This window comes from Molossus molossus, unplaced genomic scaffold (genome assembly GCF_014108415.1).
Source record: "Molossus molossus isolate mMolMol1 unplaced genomic scaffold, mMolMol1.p scaffold_m16_p_20, whole genome shotgun sequence".
In the NCBI taxonomy this organism is placed as follows: Eukaryota; Metazoa; Chordata; class Mammalia; order Chiroptera; family Molossidae; genus Molossus; species Molossus molossus.
The window spans coordinates 23,370,238-23,386,531 of NW_023425356.1; the positions used below are offsets into that span (position 1 = coordinate 23,370,238).

Genomic DNA, 16,294 nt, shown 5'->3' on the forward strand with positions numbered 1-16,294 from the left:
TTTTTCGCTTTGATTTGATTGATTTAAACCCAGGGGCACTTGATTAAACAACACTGTTGTTGTTTTTTGGTAAATTGTTGAAACTTGACTATAATGCCAGCCTGAGAAACTGGGCTGCTGTAATCCTGTACTAACTAGAAATATTTATAGGCTTTTCCTGCAGGTGTGTGTGGGGAGAGGTAATGGTTAAAAATTAGTCCCTTAAAACTCTTTGTTAGTGATAGAGGATGTAGAATTCTTAATTCTTAATGACTACATTACAAAACAAAGACCTATGCAACCTATTGACTCAACTTGGTGAAGAATTTATTCATAAGAAAGTAAACTTTCTTTGTGACCCAAGAAACAGGTGAATTTTACTTCCCAAATAGTTAATCCTTGCATATTTCTTTAGGAACCCACTCTACCTCTCCTTCAAATCCAAACAGTGTTTTCTGAGTAGTCTAGAATTACCCTGTATAAAGTATTAACCAATAAATAAGCACAAAAGTATAAACTTGTACTCCTTGGAAGGGAATAAAGCAATGCAGAATAACCTCTTATTTTGAGCACTCCATCATCTGATGAATGTTTTCTTTGTTTACTAAATCATCTTGCCCCCCAATAATGTCTCAAGTTTAAAATTATCTCCCAGAAGCCCTTTCTTCCAAATAAAACTTTGTGCTAGATGATTTGGGTTTGGGACAGATTTGAGATTCTCTGTATATTAAGGTGAGTGGTGGAGGGTTATTATAATTCTGGTTTCTTGGACTGTGGATTTTAAGGGACCAACAGAATCAGCTGCAAAAGCAATGAGTTGGAATTCTCCAGGGAACAGATTCTGGGCAGAGTCACTTGGGTTAATGCCTTGTTGAAGGCTGTGGAAGCCCCCACAACATGCTGAGAGAGAGAAACTTAAGGGAGAAAGGCTAGACTTGAGCTTGTGCTTTTTCAAATGATGGCAGTCACATGCAACTCAAGTTAAAGTGTTGTAAGGCAGGTAAGGCTTTTTTCATAGGTGGATTGAGAACAGTATTTAAAATTTTTTTTATGTGGTGTGTAGACTAATTCCCTTCCTGGGAGACTTTCATTTTCAGGCTTTGATTATTTTTCCTTGTGTCAAAGGGACTTTAGATACTGTTTTGCTCACTGTCAAGATAGCAAAACTTCATGGAACCTGCTAATAACCAAACTGTACCCGTAACTTAAAAAAATTATTTAACACATACTTATACGTTTATTATTATACAAAATAAACATCCAGAGTTAAACATCTGGTTAACATCCAGAGTTCCATAAGGAATTTATTGAACTAAATATGTCTGAAGAACAGGTGAATCCTCTTGGTTTGTTTCTTTGAAGAAATGCAAGTGTTTAGTGAAGGTGCTGATGAAAGATAGGTTGAAAACATATTTTGACCACTTCTAACATCTAAACTTTCTTTTTAATCTTCCAGTATTCTACCTTGTAAATACTGTTATTTGTATATACTGTAAATGATGACATCGGTGGGCACTAACCGAGCCCGGGGAAACTGGGAACAACCTCAAAACCAAAACCAGACACAGCACAAGCAGCGGCCACAGGTAAAGAACTCAAGGGTTATGGATCCATGGATAGCCTTGCTGGTTGATTCTGGTGTCTGTCCAGTGCAGCATCATTCTGTGCTTTGGATTTTTAAAAATATGTTTTTATTGATTTTTAGAAAGAGGGAGAAGGGGAGAGAGAAACATTAATCAGCTGCTTCTTGCATGCCTCCTACTGGGGATCAAGCCCAAAACCTGGGCATATGACCTGACTGGGAGTTGAACTAGTGACCCTTTGGTACCTGGGATGATGCTCAACCAACTGAGCCACACCAGCCAGGGTGGGTTCTTCATTCTTATTTTCAAGTCCGTACTTCTTTTTACTTGGGACCTGATAACTGTTAATGTGCTGTGATGTTAAATGCTTGCTTTTTGTTCTTTATTACTGAATTATGAGGCTTGTAAAGAATGGCTCTTGTACTTTGTATCTCTAAGATAGCATTTCTTTTATTTCTTTTTTTGATATGTGCCCCTAGCAGGAACCGAACCTGAGACTCTCTGGTCCGCAGGCCAATGCTCCAACCGCCGAGCCAAACCAGCCAGGGCGCATTTCTTTTATTTCATTAGGTTGTTTTAGCAGTACATTTCTTATTTTCTGGACCATCCACCTTGATACCTTTCTAGCTCACATTTGTCTTCCCATCTGTCACCTATTCTTTGTTCTTTTTTTCTCTTTATTGATTTTAGAGGGAGCGGAAGGGAGAAGGAGCTAGAAACATCAATGAGAGAGAACATTGATTGGCCACCTCCTGCATGTCCCCCACTGGGGATTTGGTCTACAACGTGGGCATGTGCCCTGACCGGGAATCGAACCTGCGACCTCTTGGTGCACGGGTCAATGCTTAACTGCTGAGCTACATCAGCTGGGCTATCCTTTGTTCTTTTTTCTAAAGTATCTGTTATTTTCCTTTCTGCTTTCATTGAGGCCTAATTTGATATTTCCTTTTCCATGAGGAGTTAACATCTTTGCTGTGTTCCTTTAAAATTAACAAATGAGACACCCTAGAGTACTGGAGGTGTTTTTGGTTGTTGTTGTTGTTGTTGTTAATGCACTCACCTGAGGATATTTTTTCATTGATTTTTAGAGAGAGTGGAGGGGGCAATCGGGAGAGAACGAAACATCTATGTGAGAGAGACACATTGATTGGTTGCCTCCTGCATGGCCCCAACTGGGGCAGGGGATCAAACCTGCATCACAGTATGTACCCTTGACCAGAAATCGAACCTAAGACCCTTTCGTCTGAAGGCTGGTACTCTAACTGCTGAGCCAAACTGGTCAGGGTGAGGATCGCTGTTTTAAGGAGTAAATTATCCTCCTGGGTACTGAGGTTTATGGGTTTTTGTCCGTTTTTTTTAAAGTTTGATTTAGGTATGATCTTTTTCTATAGTAACCAGTTTGGTGTTGGTTGGTATGTAATATGAATGAATTAACTTCTCACTTGGTTATGGTCAGATAAATTAAATATGCAAGACTAGAATTTTCCTCTTACTCATTTTTCTGTGCTTTTTCCTTCCAAGTGAATTTCTAGCAGGATTTTAGTACTTAAATAGTTTAATATCTCAATTGGAACTTTCTGATATTTTATAAACATTCACTGGATACTTAGATGATATGCTGAGTCTATTTTTCAGCTAAACCTTATGTCAGTCCTAGGAATTAGGAGTGTGGCATTGGTTGTTGCAGAAACAGGAACAGGGTTTGTTTACACATGACTTTGCAAATACATTAATGTGAATTAAGGTGCAGATGTTTCAAAATGGTGCTGTGATCCCAATATGAAAGCCTTTTTAATGGTGAACATTTGTGGAAAAACTTCCTGCTTTTTTAGGAATTGTAGATTGAAATAGTACCAACTTTATTCTTTGTTTTTTTGTCCTTGTGCTGATTTAAGCATCTTAAATGCTGTTAGTGGTTTTGGGGGTTGGGGGGATTATTTTAGAGAGAAGAAGGGAGAAGAGGGAGCAAGAAACATCGATGTTAAGAGAGAATCATCGATTGTCTGCCTCCCACACATGCCCTGACTGGGAATCAAACCTACCAACTTTTAGTGCACTGAATGACACTCTAACCAACTGAGCTACATTGGCCAGGGCTGTAGTGTTCTATTACTTGGTCATTTGTAACAAGGGAAAGGAAGTTGAGGTGGGAGGTACTGTGGATATTGACTACATAGGTCATTCTTACTTCTTTTAACTGTTGTCTATTGATCATGCTTTTAAAAAACTTGTCTGAATTCTTAGGCCACTGCGGAACAAATTCGACTTGCACAGATGATTTCAGACCATAATGATGCTGACTTTGAGGAAAAGGTGAAACAAGTGAGTGTATTACTAATTTGCTGTGAGCTACGGGGAAAAAAACATCAGGGTTAATGCGTAGAGGACTACCAGGGTACTTTCTTTTATTTATTGATTGATTTTTAGAGAGAAGGGAAAGGAGAGGGAGAGAGAGAGAAACACTGACGAAAGAGAACTTTGGTTGGCTGCCTCCTGCATGCCCTGCACTGGGGATTTGGTCCACAACCTCGGCATGTGCTCTGATTGGGAATCAAACCTCTTGGTGCATGAGTCGATGCTCAATTCCAGAGCCACACTGGCTAGGCACAGGGTACTTTCTATTATAGATATTAAAAGAGTTTTGACCTGAAATATGAAAAGCCAATAAGTAAGTACTTTTATTATATAATTTATCATACTCCTTTGGACAGGATACCTTATTTAGAGGTTTTGTCTTAATTTGAACCTCTTGTTTAATGAATGACTTTGTTGATGCCCTTTTATAGCAACTTTGAACAGTTGTAGCATCTAGGAAGTGTGGAAATACATGGTATGCTAAAGCCTATGCGTTTCTGGGTTTGATTCTCTATTAGATGCTTTATTGTTTGATTGCTTTGTATGTAAATCCTTTTTACCCCATTTTTGGTCACAGATATTTTTTGCTTTTGGAACTAGAACACCAAAATTCTGCTTTGCTTTTTTAAGCCTGGTTCTTTCGAACTCAGCTGGTGTTTTTTCTTCACCTAGTTTTTTGTGTGTGTTGTGGGGGGAGTATAAGCTTGTTCATGATCACTGCTGATTTTTCTTTTTCAGTTGATTGATATCACAGGCAAGAACCAGGATGAATGTGTCATTGCTTTACATGACTGCAATGGAGATGTCAACAGAGCCATCAATGTACTGCTGGAAGGAAACCCAGATACGGTACAGTGCTAATAAAGTGTTCTAGAAAGTGGGTCCTTGGCTGAGAGGCTAGTAATATTCTAAAAATAGAAATGGGGTAACAATTTAAAGCAAAGTACCTTATTCCCCAAATAGAACTGGGAACTTTCTTGGAGATTATTTGCTACAGGTTGCAGATACTTAAAATTAATGTACAATAAAGAGGAGAAAACAGATAAAATCAGGCTCTTCTCATTGACCTAGAATAAATTATTCATTCTAGGTTAGTGACTGTTTTCAGGACGGGATTAGTCTGAATTAGAGGTGCTATTTCATAGCCTTAGGTGCTAATCATGGAAGATTTCTACTCACCTGTTTTGCTATTGAGTGAAGTCATAAACTACTGGGTTCTGGTTTTAGCACACTCCCATCAATATCAGCTTCGCATTTTCTAATACCTTTTCATCGTGTAAACTTATTTCTGTTGAGGTATTGGAAATAAATGTTACAGCCTGCTGACCATCCCTAGGGATGATTAAGGGGATATCTTGGATTTTAGAGAGCATGGAAGGGGTGGAGAGAGGTCGAGGAGAGAGAAACATCAAGGTGTGAGAGAGACGTTGATTGGTTGCCTTCTGCAACGTAGCTTTGGCTGGGAATCGTACCCAAGACCCTTTGGTCCTTGGGCTGACCAACGCTTTAACCACTGACCCACACTGGCCAAGGCTTTTTTTTCTCTCTTAATTTTTGAAAGTATTACATATATCTCTCCCCTCCCCCTCCAGTAGGACCTCTTGGTCTAGAATTTAGAATTGCTTTTACCCCTTCCTCTCCTTCCTACTTAATGAGAATTTTGTGGTTTTGTGCTTGTCTTATCATTGTGCCAAATTATAAGTTCTTCAACAACAGAGAGATGCCTTACTGATTTGGGATGTTTCTGTACTGTTTTTGTAGAGAACTTTATTTTTGCTTTCTTTTAACGAGCAGTGTATTATTTTAAAGTCATTTTCATTTACTTGGTCTTACACTGGGGACTTTTGGTTGGGATAGAGAGCCAGAGTTCATCCTTTGAGTGATCAACTTAACTGATGATGTCACTTTAGCTGAATGTTGGAGGTTTGTTAGTTTCCTTGAGACAATGGGAAACCATAGTGGAAAACTTTTTTAAATCATTGAATTTAAATTTGTGGCTTATTCTCTTTAAAAGTGTGGTCACAGGTTACATTTTACATTGACTTTACTTGAAAATTATTGCCTGGACAATCATATAACACTGCCTTTGATTATTTTAAGGTTACTCTAGAATAATTGTCTCAAGATTTTTTTGGAGGGGAAGAGGTAGGACTAACTACTTAATCTTTTAAAGTCTAGTTTTGCACAAGTCAAATTATGTTTCACATTCTAGCATCTTCAAGTTTGACCTTCCACAGTATCAAAAAAGAAAAATAAACTGGAAAATGTGGGCTCATGCTACAAAGAAACCAGTTACTAGTGAAACCAATGGAAGCACAGTCAGCTGCCAGGAATGTTGGATGTGTTTGGGTGGATGTGATCATATCAGACAACTGGCAGTATCTTTGGGAAGATCATAGTAATTCTCTTGAGTCTGATTTCTACAATTTCTGACGTAGATTTAGCTATAGGGTTAGGATATCTTATGAATTGAAGGCACTGTGAGCGTAAAATAACCCACCAGCTGTAATGTGGAATCAGCTTGGTTTGGAAGAGTAGGCAACAAGGAGCTGCCGAGTCCTAGGTGGACACTTGATATATAATGTATTTTTTTTTCTTTATTGATTTTTTGGAGAGAGAGGAAGGAAGGGGGGGGGGAGAGAGAAATACTGATGAGAGAGATCATTGATTGACCTCCTCCTGCATGTCCCCCCCTTGGGATCGGGCCCACACCTGGGCATGTGCCCCGACTAGGAATCGAACTGGCAACCCCTTGGTGCATGGGTCGATGCTCAGCAACTGAGCCACACCACCTGGGAGATATATATATATATATATATATATATACCCCACCTGGGAGATATATATATATATATATATATATATATATATATATTTAAAAAATTATTTTAATCCTGACCTGAGAATATTTCTCTATTTATCTGCAGACAGAGTGGGAGGGAAGGAGAGACAGAGAAACAATGATGTGAGGGACACATCGATTGGTTTCCTCCCCCACAACCCTGACCAGGGCTGGAGTTGAAGCACAACCTGGGTACATGCCCTTGGCCGGAAACAAACTCGAGACTCATTGGTCTGTGGGCCGACGCCCAAAATGCTGAGCCAAACCGGCCAGGGTGCGATACATATATATTTTTTCAATTGTAGTATTTAAAATGTGGAGATATATTTTTACTATAATTTTAAATTTAAAAACTTTATTTTAATTATTTATTAATTTATTTTAATTCTTACCCGAGGACATTTTTCGACATTTTGTTCAGATAGAGTGGGAGCGAGTGAGCGAGAGAGAGAGAGAGAGAGAGAGAGAGAGAGAGACAGACATCGATGTCAAAGGGACACATTGAGTGGTTGCCACCCACATGACCCAACCAGGGCCGGGGACAAACTGCAACCAAGGTACGTGCCCTTACCGGAAACCGAACCCAGGTCTTTCTGGACTACAGGCTGATGCTCTAACCGCTGAACCAAACCGGCCAGGGCTAATTTTCATTTTTATTATTATTATTATGTTTTAATCCTCACCTGAGGATATTTTTCTATTTTATCTTCAGATACAGTGGGAGGGAGGGAGAGAGAGAAACATTGATGTGAGAGAGAGACATCAATTGGTTGCCTCCTGCATGATCCCAGCTGGGGTCAGGGATGGAACCTGCAACTCAGGTGTGTGCCTTGACTGGGAATCAAACCCTCAACCTTTGGTTTAGTGGTCTGCAGGCTGATGATCTAACCACTGACAAAACAGGCCAGGGCAGGAATGAGTGATTTATTTATTTTCTAAGTCTTCACCTGAGGATACTTTTCCATTTATCTTCAGATAAAGTGGGAGGTTGGCAGGGAGAGTGAGAGAGAGAGAGAGAGAGAGAGAGAGAAACATCATTGTGAGAGACATCAATTGGTTGCCTCCTGCATGACCCCGACCAGGGCTGGGGACCAAACCACAACTGTGGTACGACGTGCCCTTGACTGGAATCGATCCCATGACTCTTTGTTCAGGGGACCAGTGCTCTAACCACTGAACATCGACCCATGCACCAAGAGGTTGCTGATTTCATTCCCGGTCAGGGCACATGCCCAGGTTGTGGGCCAAAACTCCAGTGAGGGCCATGCAGGAGGTGGCCAGTCGATGTTCTCTCTCATCGATGTTTCTATCTGTCCCTCTCCTTTCCTCTCTCTAAAAATGAATAAAGAAAAAAAATTTTTTTTTAAAGAATTACATTTAAATTTTTTTAAAAAAAGGTCTGTAGCTTATTTTTCTTACCACATATTTTCTTTCTAGAATGAATCATAGAGTATTTACTTCTGGGGAAAGCAGAATTGGATTATATCAGTTTAGAAAGTATAGGGGAAAGAAAACACAGTGCATAAAACTTGGAACGGAAGGCTTCCTGTAGTCAGTATGTCTCACTCAGGGCCAGGGCTGTGCTTTTCTGACTTCTATTTAGTCTTTAAAGTAAAGGAAATTGGGGTGTTGGGTGGGAAAGTAGGTATAGTTGTTGTTTTCCTCCTAAATTCTGAATTGCTTGATTAGAGAGAGTGCCCAAAGAGTCGAATGCTACTTACTCATTCTGAATTTCAAAGTTAACTCAGAGAAACTTTGAGTTTTTCATTTTTTGCTTTATTTGACATAAATATGACTATTAAAAGTTGAGAGTCACTGAATCCACAGGAAATTAGTTTCAGCTCAGGAAACATACTTGAAAGCAAGGCACCAGTAATTAGATCCTTTGACTAATATGCCATGCGATTGATCTTGGTGATCCTTTTGGAAATGATCCCTAAAATCCATTAGCACCTCCCTTACTAAAAGGACTTCAGTGTTTTGTTTTGTTTTTATCCTCACCTGAGGACTTCAGATAGAGTGGGAGGGAGAGAGGGAGGAAGAGACAGAGAAACATGATGTGAGAGAGACATATCGAGTGATTGCCACCCACATGACCCCAACTGGGGCCAGGGACAAACTGCAACCGAGGTACGTGCCCTTAGTGAACCCAGGACTCTGGTTCGCGGGCTGATGCTCTAACCACTGCCAGGGCTTGAGATTCTTTTTGTATTTTCCAATTCTTTCTATATGTTTCAAATAGAAGTAAATTAGTTAGAAGTATCTTAGACTTGGATGCTGAGAAGAGAATGATTAACAGTTGTCTCAGCTTTTAGCTCTAGTTTTCTGGTAGCAATATATGTTGATTAGACATGAATGCTCTGTCCTTCTTTAGCATTCCTGGGAGATGGTCGGGAAGAAGAAGGGAGTCTCAGGACAGAAGGATGGTGGCCAAATGGAATCCAACGAGGAAGGCAAAGAAAATCGAGACCGGGACAGAGATTATAGTCGGCGACGTGGTGGGCCACCAAGACGCGGACGTGGTGCCAGCCGTGGACGAGAGTGTATGCATGGGGCTTTAACAAAACCAGCTGTGGGTCAGTAATGTCCAGATTTCAGGGGTGTCAAGGCCCTGCTAGGCTGAAGCTAGTAACCACTATATTACCTTTTTGGTTTTTCTTGTTACTATCTCTTCTGAGACCTTGGTGTCTCTTACATTATCCTTGTCTAGCAGCAACCACGAGTTTGGTGTGAAATTATCATGTAGTCATTTGTAAAGTTTTGACTTATAACTCTCTGTTGTAGGTCTTCACCATTTCCCTAGTAACTGTCATGTTCCATCCTTTCAGCTCATTTTCTCTCATTTTTGTCTTCCCACCAGCATATATACATACCATTTATATATATTCTGTTGACTCTGCTCTGGTCATTTTTGTTTTGTTTCCCCCAGTTCGGGGTCAGGAAAATGGATTAGATGGCACCAAGAGTGGTGGGCCTTCTGGAAGAGGTACAGAAAGAGGCAGAAGAGGTCGTGGACGAGGCAGAGGTGATCAGTTTGGTGTGGTGGGGACTGGATATTGAGGGATTCTTATTAGTTTTGTAGGGGTCTACACTGTTTAAAAGCAAATTCACATGGAGTCTAGTTACTTTAATTGTTGAGGTGTCATGCAAATTTTGGAGATTGCTAAATGGGCAGTGAGAAGATGGATGTCATTTTCTCTAGTCTTTATTGTTGATATTACTGTATTTGTTTGAGGACCGAGCAGTGTGATCAGCAAAGGAACAGTCTGTCAGTAGTAGTGATTGTCTACTTCGTTACATTAACTGATGTACTACAGAGTGAGAAAAAGAACATCTGATAATACCGTTTAACATTCCAGAGCTGCCTCCATTGGCAGATTAGTTTTGTATCAACTTCTAAAACATTTCTCTTTCTCTCTTTCCTTAGGTGGTTCTGGTAGGCGAGGAGGAAGGTTTTCTGCTCAAGGAATGGGGTAAGTTTCATTGATCCAATGTCAAGGTCTTTAATTTTTTCCCCTAAGTATCACCATAATATTTTAGAGTGGCTAATATCCTGATATCCTGAGGATAATAGTAGGCAGCTTTAACTAACATGTAATCAAAAAGATGTCTAGACTGTGCAGTGAAGGCCTGGGTGGGAGGGGGGTGGGAGCAGGATAGAGGGGGTCAGAAGGGGATAAAAAGGGGGACATCTGTAATACTCTGAAAAATAAAGATAATTAAAAAAATATCTAGACTATTTAATCAGAAAGGTGTGTGCTTAGGGCTTATTTTTTAGGAATAAGCATTTATCAGCTGGGTCATTATCTCTATCTCATAGCTTCATTTGAATGCATATACCTACTATCTTCCCAAAATCTTCATGTGGCTATTTTGATTATTATTGGTGTCCTAACCCAAAATGAATAGTAGATATAAATTGAGATTATGCCATGAAATTTTAGGTAGGCTGATAGGTGAGGAAAAGTTGACATCATGGATTATAGAAAGGGGCCGTGATTGATTTGTACTAGGAAAAGGGACTGAAGATTCTGATTCCCCTCCTCTTTGAGTTAGTTTTTTCTTGGTATTACTTAGATGTCAGAGACTCTTCTAAGATTTTCTTGTTGTTGTTCACCCCTTATCCCACTTCCAGAACCTTTAACCCAGCTGATTACGCAGAGCCAGCCAATACTGATGATAACTATGGCAATAATAGCGGCAGTACGTGGAACAACACTGGCCACTTTGAGCCAGATGATGGGACGAGTGAGTGACTATTATTTCTTTCTTGTCTCTTAAGAACCTAAAGAAATAATTTTTTTGGGTTACAGTTATGTAAAGTGGAGGAATAGTTTTTGGGTGCAGAGATGGGAGAGAAAAGGAGAAAATTGCAATTGAATTACTGTGTATTGTCTTTACTTACTATTTGTCTGTGGGCACATTATATGAACTATTTCACCTGATCATCACTATTTTATGACCTAGACATTTATCATCATTTTTTAGATGACAAAACTTAAACTGAAAGAGCAGTGGCTAGTATTTGAACTCAGATTGTTTGACTCGGTAAGCCCATGCTCTTTCCATTATACCATGTGGCTACTGTTAGCTCCAGTATATTTTCTAGTGTTTCTGTTAGGGTAGCTAGCTTTGCTTTTTGAAAAGATACCAGAATTAATTAAGCCACTACTTGTAGAGATGAAGAGGATCTAGAATCAAAGACCACTGTCAGTTTTCTGGTACTGAAAATCTGGTAAATCTCAATATCTGGGCAAGAAGGAAATCTTGAGACTTTCTAGCTCTCTTTATTGGATAGTCAAGTGTTAGGGGATTTTAATAAAATTGCTTTGTTTGTTAGCTGACTTTGGTTCCTCTGTCTGGGTAGGGTGTGTATATTTAAGGATATGTTAGGCTTGTGGGATACACCAAGATATGTTTGGGAGTAACATACTTTTACTGCTTTAAATAAGTGTAGTCTCTGGGCTCCAGAGGACTTTATTCTTATGAGATCAGCTACCTCCTGGCTGAGCCAGCATATACAGAACCTGAGACTGTTTTCCTCTTATAAAGGGAGGAATGAGTTAATAGTAGAACACAAAATAGGCTTTTTGACTCCTTAGCAATTTAAATTTGCCTTTTCCCTTTTTATTTTATTTATTTTTATTTAATATGTTTTTATTGATTTTTAGAGAGAGAGAGAGAGAGAGATACATCAATGAGAGAGAAACATTGATTGGCTGCCTCCTGCACATTCCCTACTGGGGATGGAGTCCACAATCTGGGCATGTGCCCCAACCAGGAATTGAACCTCTTGGTCCATGGGTCAATGCTCAACCACTGAGCCACACCTCCTGCCCTTATTTTTTATTATTTTGTTTAATCCTCACTTGAGGATACTTTCCCACCAATTTTCAGATAGGGAGTGGAGAGAGAGAGAGAGAAGGGGTAGGGGGCATCAATGTGAGAGAGACAGGTTGCCTGTGCGCAACTCCGACTGCGGTTGAGGATCAAACCCAAAATCTAGGTACATGCCCTTGACCAGGAATTGAACCCGAGACTCTTTGGTCCACGGGTTGATGCTCTAACTGCTGAGCCAAACCAGCCAGGGCACCTTGCCCCTTTTTAAAGATAAGTGATCTTTATCTCTGTGTCTTTAGTAGGGTCTTTGGCACAGTTTATCATCTACTGTCCATAAGATGTTACATATACCTCAGGTCCTGAATGTTACTTGTGTTTTGTTTACCAAGTTGTCTTATAAGTTCATTTGGAATACAACTTTCCAATTGGTGGAGACTAAAGTTGAGTTATTGGCAGGATAGATATCTTTGAATTACCTTGACTGTTTGACTAGGAAATGTCCTTTTTTGTTTTAACTTTGTAAGCATTAGAACTGCTTTTTATCTCTTGATGGCTTTGTAGAGGCAGTGGTAATAGTCTGAATAACAAAAGTTACTGTTTTTTGAGCTTGAATTTGTTCTTGGGTATTTGGATTTTTATCATTGGCAGTAAAGCTAGAACTGAAGGGATTTATTTTCAGTTGTGGGTAGAAAATCAGGCATGGAGTCCCAGTCCTGGATTGCAAACCTTAGCTATTTTCAGCAAGGTTCTGGTTGGAAAAAAACAGAAGGTTGAGGTGTATGTTTATTTCTACTGAGTGAAGAATAGCAGATTTGAGAAGATAGAATCAGAAATCTGTGGTTTGTGTCTGAATGAAAAATTACGTGATGCTATCTTGTTAATGTGAAAGTGTTGGGTATAGCTTCATGCATTCTCATTAATTTCACAATACAAGCTCACCTTCATGCATGATCTCTTTTTGTGTTTTCATGATAGCAAACCCAAACTCCCTTTTTAATTTAAAAAGAAATTCAAACCTACCCATAAAATATCCACAGGTACACTGGGAATTGTGTATTGGGGGCAAATGTTCTCATTCACAAGCAAAATTTCACTGGTTGTTTTTTTCTTTTCTTTTCTTTTTTGTTTCAGGACTTGATTTCATTGGGGTTGAGGGGTCAAATTATCCCCGAAAATTTGAGACTGCTCCTGGTATGATACATCCAGGCGCCTAACTGCCCCGGATATTTTTATATAGATTTTTATGAACTGAAATATCTGTGGATATGTCATTTTTCTGTCTTCCTGCTTTTTCTCTTTCTGCCTTTTTCTGCAATATTCTATACCCATATTTGCTTTTTAAAAATTTGGTTCATTTAATTACTATTTAACATTTACATCGATTTGCTTTCTGCTGATGGAATGGAATCCCTAATCTACTGTTAAGAGCATTTGCACTCTCTCTGTTCTTTAATGCTTCCTCAATTTAGTCCTCTTCCTCAGTCTTTTTCATATATCCTATATAAGAAAATAATGAGAAATCTGTATTATTTTCTATCCCAGATGTAGTTGCCAGAGGGCAGAAAATAAAATACTTGCATTGAGAGATTGCCTCTCAATAGTAGATAAGTTCTCCGGTCAATTTCAGCTCTAGGATTGTGTGTATGCATTAACCCAGATCTTGGGTTCCATTTAGTGAAGGGGGATGGATGTCAATGGGCAGGAAGAGTTGTATCAGTAGAGAGCAAGAGGAAAATGTGGTTTGTAACTTGTCTAACCTGATACAGATTGGACTTCAGTTTGATTTGGAGAACATTGTCATTAGTAAGTGATTTGGGATTTCCCTGGTACAATTTTAACATTGTCCTGGGGAAGGCATTATGATGAACATATTTTTCTCTAGGAAATAGCATTTTTCATTATTAAATGTTTAGAAGAACTTCAGATGCGTTTTGTAGGTGTTAGAATATTTCTCTTCAGTGACAATGAAATATCTGAGTGATACTTGTAAGAATCTTTTTCCATTTGCAGAGAAATCTCTCAAGTTATTTTATATCAATATATACTATTCTAGAACAGAAAATAGAAAGTGTTCTTGTTCCTTCTACAGAGAGATTTTTATTTTTTGTTACAGATGTTTCTCCTTTTTCCCCCATTGAGATTTTTATTTCTTAACCGTAGTCCTTTGTTTGAAGGGAAGAATCCTGGTTCTCATTGAAACTTGCACCCATATTCCTTAAGAAAGTGCTGTTCCCCTTACTAAGGATATATGTGCACGTGAAGCAAAATAAGGGAAACGTAGAAGGTGGTCTGAATGCTGTGGATCTCTCCTGTAAAATCTATCCAAACTTAATTATTAACAACATGAGGAGTGTGCATTGTCTGTGCTTTGCCCTTGGCAGGTCAGATTTCACATTGCATATGATGAGGATTAGGAGAATAACTCACTCATACTTGATTTTTGGTCTCATCCAATATCTTGTGAAAAGAGCAGATCTTGTAGTGATTTCTTATAGTTAAGCCAGTAAGATTTATGAACTTTGCTTTGCTAAGAATTAATTTTTATATACATTCCCAATAGCAGATAGTTGTCAGGGTTCTCAGTATGGATTTCACCTTTCCTTCTTCACTACCCTTTCACTGTTATGTGGGCAACCATTTGTGTTCTTCTATCACTGCTGCCGTCTTTCTTCAGATTGGCCACAGTGCTGTCTTACATCAGATAAATATGTGGAGTTTTGTTCTGGTTTATATTGGCTGTTGCGATTTCATTGAATTGACCACTAAGTCAGAGATTGCGTGTCTTAAGAGATTGCCTGGAGCATTGGGTTCATTGGGGTCTTGCACACTCTTGCATTTTCTCACTCTTGCTATTTGCTGTACAGCCATGTAACAAAAACTGAAAGTAGCTGTGAAGTCGTAATCTTAATAAAACCCTGGTGTCCTGAGGTATGCCTTTCTAAGTAGTCTTTTCTTCCCTCTGAAGCCCAAGAATCCCTTCTGATTACTAAATATGGTTATACTTTTGGCTGCCAAAATTGTTACTGCATTAGTGTTTTCTGCACATACTGTATACCGGCACTTAAAATCACTGTTTTTCTTTTATTCTCAGGTGCATGGAGGACTGCAACAGAGGAGTGGGGAACTGAAGATTGGAATGAAGATGTAGGTATTTCCAGGTCATTTTTCTTTAGTGTCTTCTATCCCTAAGTGGTGTTTAGGGATAGAAAATGGGTATGTTTCTACCCCTCAAAATTCATCCTTAAGATTCTGACCCAAAACTTTTACATCCAAAATAGTGTTCTGAGCCAGAACATTTCACATATGTTATATGAAGGAGACTGGGCATGAACAGGACTCTGTGGAACCAGACTATGGAAAGGGCAAGTGCACTTGTGTAAGTCCATATATCTGATTGTCGGATTTATCCCAGGAAGAGATGGTGGTTGGGTAGGGCACTGGAAATGGAGTTAGGCAGGTAGTGCATTAGCAGCTGCTGGTGGCCCATGACTCTACTTGGAACAATTCACTATTTAGTTCAAATTGAAGCATTGGTGTATGGTCCTGTAATTGGCTTGGAGGTGGGTACAAAGGGAGAGTTAAAGTGCCAAGTCCTCAAGTCTATAATCTGGTTGGCTCTGGAACCCTTTTAATTTACTTGAAGCCCAACTTTATGAATGTAATTGAGATAAATATGTAGAATTGGCTATCTTCCAGCTTTACTCAACTTGGAAATCTCATAGATGGGTGGCATAAGGCACATAAACAAGCTCTGTGAATTCACTGGAATAGTATAGTACCCCAGTAAAAGAATCTTGCTGGTTCCTGGTCACCTCAAACTTTTGCTGTGAATTACAGTTTTCAGTGATCATGGATGAATTTCCATTTTAACATTTTTAATCTACTTATACTCATATGTTCAGGCAAGACAGCTTTTATGGTAAGAGGAAGTGATATCAAACTGTTTTGGTAGCTAGGCCTGAGTTTTAAATTTTTCAGGTACATCAGCAGCAGGGTGATTGTTTTCTATTATAATTGAGTTAGACTGTGTTGTGAATATTTTCTAAGATTTGGCTTGTCTGCTTAAGCAACTTTCAGAGAATAATATATTTGGGGAAGTGAATCCCCTCTTTGTAGAGGAGAGATTTTAATCAAAATGTCAAAACAAAACCAAATCAGTGTTTGAATAGTACGAAGAATTATTCCCAATAATTGC

At 39.1% G+C, this 16,294-nt stretch overlaps 1 protein-coding gene across 19 annotated transcripts in view; it reads left to right on the forward strand.

Annotated features, from left to right (window-relative positions):
* The window catches only part of UBAP2L (ubiquitin associated protein 2 like), a 50,987-nt gene that overhangs the window by 2,449 nt on the left and 32,244 nt on the right, over positions 1 to 16,294 (forward strand). For 9 of the 19 annotated variants that reach the window (XM_036273672.1, XM_036273668.1, XM_036273669.1 and 6 more), the window contains exons 2-9: positions 1,436 to 1,565; positions 3,807 to 3,884; positions 4,656 to 4,766; positions 9,134 to 9,302; positions 9,689 to 9,784; positions 10,187 to 10,232; positions 10,895 to 11,007; positions 15,191 to 15,243. In XM_036273672.1, the coding sequence (XP_036129565.1) occupies positions 1,476 to 1,565; positions 3,807 to 3,884; positions 4,656 to 4,766; positions 9,134 to 9,302; positions 9,689 to 9,784; positions 10,187 to 10,232; positions 10,895 to 11,007; positions 15,191 to 15,243 (756 nt within the window). In that variant the 5' untranslated portion in view covers positions 1,436 to 1,475. Of the gene's footprint in view, positions 1 to 1,435; positions 1,566 to 3,806; positions 3,885 to 4,655; positions 4,767 to 9,133; positions 9,336 to 9,688; positions 9,785 to 10,186; positions 10,233 to 10,894; positions 11,008 to 13,230; positions 13,291 to 15,190; positions 15,244 to 15,377; positions 15,476 to 16,294 lie in introns of those variants that run through there. The other 10 variants (XM_036273664.1, XM_036273665.1, XM_036273666.1 and 7 more) reach the window with 4 other exon arrangements.